The 10,304-nt window shown below is 35.9% G+C and overlaps 1 protein-coding gene and 1 pseudogene across 2 annotated transcripts; both read right to left on the bottom strand.

Moving 5' to 3' along the window:
* Positions 1 to 3,339: 3,339 nt before the first annotated feature.
* Positions 3,340 to 5,005, bottom strand: LOC143627420 (thioredoxin-like protein YLS8). The gene is made up of 2 exons (XM_077097245.1): positions 4,872 to 5,005; positions 3,340 to 3,766 (listed from the first exon to the last, which is right to left on the bottom strand). Exons 1-2 carry the CDS (start codon positions 4,989 to 4,991, stop codon positions 3,458 to 3,460), a joined length of 429 nt encoding a protein of 142 aa, XP_076953360.1. The 5' UTR covers positions 4,992 to 5,005; the 3' UTR covers positions 3,340 to 3,457.
* A 392-nt stretch (positions 5,006 to 5,397) lies between these two features.
* Positions 5,398 to 9,020, bottom strand: LOC143627436 (nucleosome assembly protein 1;2-like; annotated as a pseudogene). The gene is made up of 11 exons (XR_013152595.1): positions 8,780 to 9,020; positions 8,629 to 8,724; positions 8,063 to 8,155; positions 7,707 to 7,794; positions 7,283 to 7,344; positions 6,987 to 7,171; positions 6,727 to 6,904; positions 6,584 to 6,627; positions 6,254 to 6,452; positions 5,776 to 5,790; positions 5,398 to 5,664 (listed from the first exon to the last, which is right to left on the bottom strand). The product of XR_013152595.1 is annotated as a nucleosome assembly protein 1;2-like (transcript).
* Positions 9,021 to 10,304: the final 1,284 nt, after the last annotated feature.

The following is a 10,304-nucleotide window of genomic DNA, read 5'->3' as shown; positions in this document are numbered from 1 at the left end:
ATGAACCTGTTCAAATGGTCGTCTGGGTCGGATAGACCATCGTAAGTGCCAATGTTGGACATTTGTTTGGCACTTCTCGGGGCGATTGCTTCCGCAATGTCCCTTGCGAACTTTGACTTCCCTGCATTTGTAGCAGTTGGTCTAAAGGTTTTGGAAAAGTCACGCGGGTTTCTCTCCACGATTGGTTTAAAGGCTTCCCCAAAATTCCTTTTTGGTTGGACGTCTGTTTCCTTACGCTTCCCTTTCGCCTTATGGCGAGGGTTCGCGTCGGTGTCGGACTCCAACTCGTCGTCTGAGTACTCGCAGTCACTGCTCATATTGAGGTGTTGGCGAGTACTGGCGAATTCGTCAGCCTGTTGAACTGAACGCAAGCGTTCGTCCAATTCGGCTTGGAATTCTCTTTGCCGTGCTTCGGCCCATGCCTTCACTTGATCTAGTGTTTGGCGAGGAACCTTCGTTCGTTTTTCCAGTTGGGTATCGGAGAACCCCAATGGAATATTTACTCCACTTGCCCCGGCTTGGGTAGTCGGGGTAGTGTTCGTAAGGATTGCATAACCGCCGGTGTTTCCCCCAGTTGCTGGGGTTGTTACCGGGGTTTCTTGGTCGGTTACTGGCCTTTGAACCGGAGTAACGTTAACCATTTCTTCAGAAATTGTGAAAAAACTAAAGTAGTTCTAGCTTTTATACACGGATGGCGCCAATGAAGAAACACTAAGTGACCCGGTACAGATTATAGATAATCTGGGGGTTAAGTAATGTTTCCCACGGATGAGGTCTAACTGAGAAGGCTGTTCTTCAGGAGACCTGCAAAACAAACACCGTAAGCTCGTCACTGAGAAGGGGGGAGTTCCTCCTTGTGACCACCCTCCGGCGTGAGAATCAGACTAGGTTGCTCTGAATATAAGTGTATATTAAGAGATTGCTAGATAACTGGATATCAGATGATCTTACCATTCCAAGATATTGGAGTATTTATAGCCGAAGGTAGGTTTCCTAGAAGGTACAGCCGGCTGAATAGTATTCCTGTTCAACCAACAGTGGACTATGCATAGGCCATACTGGTTGGTGGGTAGGTTACGGCCAACAGTAACAAAGTCGGCTGCACTATTCCACCAACTGTAGATTATGCACGTCCTACTTACTGTGGATTGTACGCAGGCCATGCTGGTTGGTGAATAGGTTACGGCCAACAGTAACACTATTCCACCAACTGTAGGCCGCACATGCTCCTCAGTAAGGGTTGGTGAGTAGGCAGCGGCTAATAGTGACAAACAGTACTAGAGGGTGCTCCTCCTCGCCCTGTTGTCGATGAGCTGTCACCCTGTGATTGGCTCATGGGCTGTTCTGGTCAGATCGTCTGTCCTTTCCATACCTTGGTAGGTATGGTACAAAAGATCTTTCAGAATCAGACTGGCTCATTTAGGCGGGATTGTTCCCGCCTTGCTCATTCCTTCATGTGACTACTGAAGTAGCTAGTGTCTTGTGCGTGTAGCCCTGCTGTCTGTGGGTAGCCTTCCCTGATGGCTTGTATCCGCAACTGCGGGAACAGGCGGGGTACTTCACCATTGGGAGGCTTTCCCTGCGTGTTCAGCTTGTGTACTGCGCGTAAGATCCTATGAGCATGGTGGGTCCTGCGGGAGCAGATGGCCTTTGCGCAGACGTCCCTGTTCAAGGTGAGTCTTGCGGGACCAACTGATCTCTGCTGGGACCTACCTCTCCAGAGTATTAAAATGAAAAAATAAGATAAAACTTGACATAAGGAAGCTTCGCCCTTGTTTAAAACACAACACACTAAGTTAGAGTTGAGTAGTTGACATATTTTGACCAGTTTAGCAATAAACGGGTTGATTTGAATTATGTTTTTATCTATTAGACTAAATGGGCTAAGATAAGATTCAACTATGGTTTTTTAAAGTTATAATTATGTATCGTAATAACTTGTTTATTAACTTCACTAGACTACTGAAAACTAGTTTGTAAAAACTTGACCGGTTGATAATCTTCTTAACTTACGGAACAGAAAGCCTAAGGCTATATTTCTTTTGTCATCTAACGTCGTTTGTTTCTTTTACCAAATTTGATATAAAGTGGGTACATTACATCCTGGACTACTTGAGTTGGCTTATAAGTTGGTTCAAATTAACGGAAAAGGTTAAATAATTGAGTGGCCTGTAGCCTCTTAATACATTATCCCAATTTTATATATTATTTAACTAAATCTATTAAATCTTACTTTTATTTGTATTTAACACATTATGGTTTAAAACCAACATTAGCACCAACTTGATAACAAAATATTAATAAAAGCACTTGAAAAATTCTTGAAATTCAAGACCTAGGGGGTCCAATATGACTTATAGGTAGGAGGTGGCCATCAGGCCTCAATGCATTCTGATACACATTAGAATAACTTTAAGTCAGCATTCCAAATGTGATGATGGATATCACAGGGGAAAAAGATGAGCATATGAAATCACCCATTTTGGTAGCTAGGTACATGTGTAATACCTGACTACAGGTTGGAGAAAAATCACACGTCAATAGCTATGATATACATGGCCCAAGCCACGTATCATCTTGCGTATTAGACTTTAATCACAAAAGTTTTAAAAAATGCATACTTAAAAGTATGTTCTATGTGACAGGCACTCGCATATCATCATTTAGCTCGCCTACTATCAGAAAATGTTTTGAGTAGTTGTTAACAGACACATATTGATTATATACACATCCAAAACCAGATGTCAGTCTCTTTTGTAATGACAAAAACCTTCATTTGCTATACATAATACATGGACACAAATCAGATAGACAACCTGAAAATTTTAATGTGTATAGATTAAAAACATACATGGAGAGGTTTGTCAAAAAGCCAGGAAATCAATATCGGATATGGAAGCCACTAAAGCGATGCCAAAGGTCTTTAGGATTACAAGATCAAACGTTGTTCTTTGTTGGAACGTGATGCCTGGAACAACTATGTAGGCAACTGGTGATAAGCGATGCCAAAGGTCTTTGTTGATTTTATGAATTGTTGTCTTGTTGATTACACTTGTAAATGGTCACATTTAAATGTTGCTAGTGTAGAATAAATACAACTTCGTTATTCTACGTGTTACACTACAGTTGCATACTCCTTATTGCACAAAGCGATAATAGTCCACAATATCGTGCAGCTTGTGATGCCAAACTCCCACTAATGAGTTTATTTTTAACTTTGTTTATTAAACTCGACATATAGTTCAGTAAGAATGTTTGTTTCTTATAAGATGATGCATTAATAGGATTTAAAGTAACTGGATATACAAGAAGATTTATTAAAGCAAAGTAGTTAAACCTTGATACAAATTTCAAGAGACCACAATCACACACAATGTTATAACAATTCAAAGGTCTTAGTTGATTTATGCAATTCTAAGCACAGTTCAAATCCACATAACCATAGGCCCAAATGAGTTTAGTAACGGTACTTGGTTGAGTAATCTTTGGGTGCAATGACCAAACCACGGCCCTTCCGGGCCCCACGATAGACGGTTTCAACAATGTCTATGAACTCCTGTTTGTCCTTCATGGCCCAGTTGATCTTATTGTTGTTACCAGTACCAAGATCAATCATGATATGTTTGTTCCTGAAGAAAAACATTACAGTGGACGGGTCGTAAAGTTCATACATTGTATTGAAGTCAGGTACTTCTGTTATGTCCACCAAGTATATTACAGCAAAGTTCTTTATTGTCTCTGCAACTGAAGCAAGCACTTCATCCATCTGAAAATTACCAAAACGGGTCGAATTTGTTAGATCTAAGGCAAAATACAACTATACAAGTGCACATCATCAGGCATATTACATATTGGTAGAGGTGACATTTTATGAGCCACTCAGAGTTCAGACCAAAATGGGTCAGTCAGGTTGCGGAGGTTGAGACGGCCCCTTTTGTCAGAGGTTTTAAAGTTACTTTGGAGATAGAAAAATTATTTTTTTTCGTTACCAGGAACCGAACTTTCGTTAATTTGAAGCCAAGTACAACAAACATGTCATATGGTTTCCCGCTATTTTTATATTGTTCTAAAGTGTGACTGCTAGCTATGTCTTACCATTTAATGTTTCATATATATAAGGTTTTACAAACGGACTACACAAAAACAATATTTCTATCTTCATGGTATAATTGTTTAATTAACTCCAAAACCAACCCCAAACCCTAGATAAGTGCACACTTTAGAATAAAAGAATATTTGGATGTGTGATTTTGTACCACTATCCCTGTTAATTGTTGGGCCAGCCCTAAGCCCAGCCCGTTTGAGATTTCCTGTTTACTAAGTTACAAACCCAAGTCTAATCTTTATATACATCATGTTGTGTACTTGTAATCGTCGTCACTTAATAAAAGAATACCTAAGGGCCACCAGTGGACGTAGGTTAGCTTAGACCGATTGTTAAATCCTCGTGTTAGTTTAATTCTTTTCATATTTGTGTTCAGTTCGTTTAATTGCGTTCAAATATAATGTATAAAAACATGGCAACCAAGAAAGAATACTACAGGTTCAATTTAAACCTAACTTCAAAGTTCAACTCTAACAATAAACAGCAATCCCAACTTGTCATAATCAAAACAATACCTAAGATGAGTTGTTTACAGTCCAATTTGCACAAAAAATCTCCTCATTCGATTCACATGTCCTCAATTTTGGCACTGATATTCAGATAGAATGATACAAAAATCTATCTTACAGACCTATGCAAAGTAAACAGTGATTGTATTGTATATACTGCGATAAACCTAAGCTAGAGGCATCATCACATATAGAGGTCAAAATTCAAAATATCTAGGAATTAATAAAAGAATAAGAAGATAGGATTTGACTTTAACCTGCATACAAGTTTCATCCCAATCATGACCGAAGCGGATGACAACCAGACGCTCCTCTTCGGCGAGAATCGCCTGATCCACGGCCCAACCGGAGTGCAAGTGCGGTAGCAAGTACGACATCTATCTTTCTTTCGGACCTCACACGCGACTGGCTTTTATTCTAGACCAGTAGAGAGCCAATTCCAATTGCCTCCTTGTAAATAATAATTTTAAATGTTTTAATTTATAAAATAAACTTTACATTTTCAGACATAAACAAGTTAACCACCCTCTACTGAATTGTTAAAAATTAGCTCATAAAAAGCTCAAGCTTAATTTGAAACCATTAATCAAGCAAGCTCAAGGCTAAACTTCACATACTAAAAGTTGACTAGACCCGTGCATCTTTTATTTGTATAAATATAATATATTATTTTACATTTTCCTTAGGATATGATTTAAGAAAATATATCAAAGCACAAGCAACAGACAAACACAGTTCAATATGCAATCTCAAAACATCTTTTCATATGACTACACCAAGACGAGAACCCAAAAGTAGAACAATAAATATATTCCATAAGTTCTTTCTGGGAATCTAGTGTTCAAAGAAAGCTAGACATCTAATAGAACTCTCATCATACACAAAAGACCAAAGTGAAAATAAATAATGAAAAAAAAAACAGACAAATAGATTAACCCAAAACACCACCATCACCAGAGCACCAAGTTTGTGCACCCAGAGAACCTACTGTTGCTTGCACTCAGGTGGCCTCTCACCTTGTTCACCACCAGCATGCACAATACCACCCTTCTGCAGTTCACAATGACAACATTCAGAATAAATTATGTTTAAAGGTTAAAACAAAAAATAATAATAATAATAACAACAATAATAATAAGAGTAAACATGCTGTCATATCACCTTTTGTCCAGAAGACTGGAAGATTTACATGAAACAAAATATAAATGAATTAGAATACTCCCAAATGAACAAAATTACTCAAATCATTTATTAGTTATAATAATAATAAAAAACCAAAATGTTTGCTCATTCTGCATGAATAAGTCTGTTGAAAGACATACCATAATCCTTGAACCTCTTGAAATCATAAAAACATGTAAAACTAATGTTATGTCAGCTAACACAGATAATTTTTTGCTGACATGGATGATAAATTAACTCTTTTGATAACCCGAAGAAACTAAAATTTCTTAGCAGTTAAAAATTTGAACATAAAAAATTTAATTGAAAAACAAGCTTATGGAATTAACTTTTATGTATTTTAATATGTCATATCCCAGTCAAAAAAAAAAATTTCATGCAAAAAAGAGCAAGTATATTTTGATAAAATTATTGTAATAAACCTCAATTTTTTTTTAAAAAAATGTGAAAAAGCTACCTTCTTTTTGCTTTTTCCCTTGGGCTCTTCTTCATCTTCGTCATCATCCTCATCATCATCTTCGTCATCATCCTCATCAATTTCATCATCATCATCCTCGTCATCATCATCTTCAATGCCTTCAAAGTCGTCATCTTGAACAGCTTTACCGGTAAACCAAGAAATAGCATGAGGAATTATTTTGTCCCGTATGGTTGAACTGCATGAACAAACAAATCATGTTTAGGTTAACTTCTAATAAAAATTATCAAAGGTGAAGCAATTAATAGTGTATAAAAGGGGCAACTTTATGAATTGAAATCAAATTCACTAAAATATGCAAAAACACACCCAATGTCATAGTCTTGTTCCATTTGATTCTGAAGTTCCTCAGCCTGCCAATATCACATAATTGTCACAACTATAAAACATATTGACACAAAAAACGAATTGATATTTTAAATTTAAGTGACTACTTTGCCATAACGTATTACCATTTCTTCATCAATCTCATCCTCATCTTCAGGCACTTGTGGAGGGTTAAAAAAGTTGAAAAAGCTATCACAGTTTTCTGTTTTGGTAATAGGTTTGGCATTTTTTGATCCCTTTTTGGGCTTCTTTTTCAATACCTTTTGTGTCAAGCATTTTCCAGGTAACCATTCGATTTCGGTCCTGCAAAGTGGCATGCATAACATGAGATTAAAAGAAAGACATAACAGAAACTGTCTAATGAGATAAGAATATAATGAGTTACCCTATGGCCTTCTCTAAAATAGGCTCATCATCATCAATCATATGATATACTTTGGTCAAAACAGAGTTCTTGAAAAATGGATTAGTGTCAAAGAAGAACTCAAGCTTAAAACCCTTGGGATCATCGATGCAACACCACTTGATGTCCTTCAGATATTTGAGAGCTTCTTCATCACGTTCTGAAATCTGACGGTATTGCACAAAAAATTGAAAAAAAAAAGGTGAACTCCAGATTAATAACTCTTTTTATACAATAAAGTTCAACATAAAGTGCAAATAATCTACACAGTTTAATACCTCCTCAGCCAAAATTTCATTGGTCTTCATTGCATTTAACCAAAAATTTGGCACACCCTTTTCTGTAAGTAGCAAACAATTACATTCAGTTAAATATACAAAAAAGTTGGGAAAATTATAAATAAGTTATAGACTGCACACAATACATCCTTCTAAATTTCATAATATCACATTTAGCAATCTCCTTGTTGATAAAATCAGTAGCCTATGATTGTTCATTTCAATAATAAGCAAATCATCTTAGTAGAAAATGCTCTCTCCATTTACTCAGTAAAGCATACTGTTGTAACTGACCGAGTGACTGTGCTTTGTTTACTAAAGATAAATAAATATAATACTTTTAGTGTTTTAAATAAGTAATGTTGATATTATGAAATTTAGAAAATCATATGAAATTGCCCCACAAAATTAAAGTGCAAGATACCTTCTTTAGCTTTATCATCTGAAACATCCATAGCAGCCTCATCATTCACTCCATCAACTTCAACAACACCATTCACTATATCGTATCTCTGCAGTATCAGAGCATAGTTAAATACAGTATATTAAATAGCAATAATATAAATTTAGTATGCATCTAAGTTGATGTTCTATCTAATCAATTTTTATATTTCCCTTTGTAAAAGAACACATGTTGAACTCACTTTGGCATATATTTCAAACATACATACATACATACATATATACATATTTCAATATATAAATGCATATGCATAGATAAAATAGTTGATCAACGTAACAAGTTTTTTAAACTAAAATAAAAAAAACAGTAGTCCACACCTTTGCATAAAGCGGGGCATAGAGTTTTTGGTATTTTGCTTCCATTGCAGCTCTTTCTTCAAAAAACTTGGCCTCAAACTCATCATGTTCACTCTGCACGTCGACATCATACAGCATTCAGCATTGCACAAAGCAAGTATATTTGAAAAAGCAGGAATAGAAAATGAAAACTTTTGGTTTTCATAAGTCCCCCAATTTATACATGTACACACAACAAAAAAGGCATATCAGATATGTTACGTAAACATCTTAAATTAAGTTACTAAATATTTAGCTATAAAGTAGTCCAATCAATTTTACTCTTAACAAACAAAAATCATCTAGCACAATTTTCATTCATGGAAATCATTCATCTAGTACTAGCCTATGGTGTTCTGAAAGAAACCTTTACACTAAATAACTCTCTATGACTTACTTCATTTACCAGTCTCCCTAATTCAGAACAAACGCGAGCGCCCGTTTTAAAAGTACTTACTGTGGCTCAATTATCAGTTAATATAATAAGATAACTAGTCACTGAGTCCACTAAATCAATATTATTTTACACTTCACTAATCAGTTTTTACCTGAATTTCCCTTAAAACCTCAACTCGCTTCCTAACCGGTGGACTCAAACTCTCGAGAACATCCGAGTGTTGCCCGGCCAAGTTCTGAAGCTTATCCTGAACACAAAAGATAAATCAGTACACAAGTATCCAAAACATAAATCAGAACAACCTTTAAGGCGTTGACAAGTCCAGCTCGATCTTCCGCACTAAGAGCTGCAAAATCAAGCAAATCAAAACAACAAATTTCAAATCAATCCGGCGTAAGAGGTTTGGTGAGCATCCCTGCAGCGGCGGCTGGTAGAGATGCGCCGAGATCGGAGACGTCAAGCTGTTCTTTCTTATTGTTGCCCATGGCTGATGATTGTAAACCCTAGAAATGAAGTTTGAGAGAAAAGAAGGGAAAGTGATAAAGATAGGGATTTTGAGGGCGAGTGGATGTTTGATTAATAATCTCGTGTTGTGACCTAATTAATAGGATTATAGGGGTTTAGTTTATATAGTCATGAGGTGGGGACTGTCATGAGTTTCAAGCGCAAGTGGTGGCGCGTGGAGTTTAGTCAGTTGGGCCGAGACTGTTTATGGGCTGGCGGGTCCCTTTTAGTATTTGGACCACTTTTAGTTCGGGCTGCACAAACCGTTCGCCGCTCAAACTCGCTCGTCGCTTGCTCGGAAACTGCTTCGAAAATGCTCGCTCGTTTGTTTGCTCGATTGTAAACGAGTCGTTCTGCTCGGTTCGGTTTGTAAACGAGCCAGGCAACGAGCAAAGGTCTGCTCGGTTCGGTTCGGCTCGAACATTTTAAATTTATCTTTTATATAATTATATATGAACAAATCTATAATATATATAAATGAAAACCCTAAAATCCTACGTGTCGCGATGTGGTCGCTCCCCCCTTTTATGAAAGCCACCAGATTGCTTGATTTTTAAATGGAAGTCTCTCATTGATTTAACCCAAATTCATATGTATGAGTCTTACCAAAACCAGATAGCTCTTAAACGGGTTATAACATCTCATTAAATTAAAATTTAATCTTACCAATTAATTGATATGAAAATCCTATAAAATAGGGATATACTAAAATTTAATATCCAATTTAGAAAGAAAAAGATATTATTTATAATTAATAAATAATTTTATAGTAAAAAACATAAGCTGGTCAATGGTCACCAAATCCAGATAGCTTTTAAACGAGTTATAACATATCATTTATTTATGAAACCTTTTCATCATCAAACCCTAAGTATATTATTAACTTTCTTACAATAAAGAAAATTAATATCCAAAAATTAAATGTTAAAAGACAAAAAATGTAAAAACAACCATTCTCTCAAGCCATTATATTGCTTTATTTGTAAATGAAGTCTTCTCACGCATTTAACCCGAATTTATGGGTAAATGTCTTACCAAACCTAGATAGCTCTATCTCACTATATTAAAAATTAATCTAATCAAATATTTGATATGAAAATCCTATAAAATAGGGATATACTAAAAATTAATATCATATTTTATTTAAAAAATATATATTATTTATAATTAAGAAACAATTTTATAATAAAGAAAATAAACGGGTAATGGGTATCACCAAACCCAGATGATTTTTAAACCGAATTATAACATATCATTTATTTGTGAAACCATTTCATCATCAAATCTCAAGTATATTAATTATTAACTTTCTTACAATAAATA

This window comes from Bidens hawaiensis, unplaced genomic scaffold, assembly GCF_021521415.1.
Source record: "Bidens hawaiensis isolate Kalapana, Puna unplaced genomic scaffold, B.hawaiensis_p1.1 tig00004682_1, whole genome shotgun sequence".
In the NCBI taxonomy this organism is placed as follows: Eukaryota; Viridiplantae; Streptophyta; class Magnoliopsida; order Asterales; family Asteraceae; genus Bidens; species Bidens hawaiensis.
This window is presented reverse-complemented; position numbering and strand designations above follow the sequence as displayed.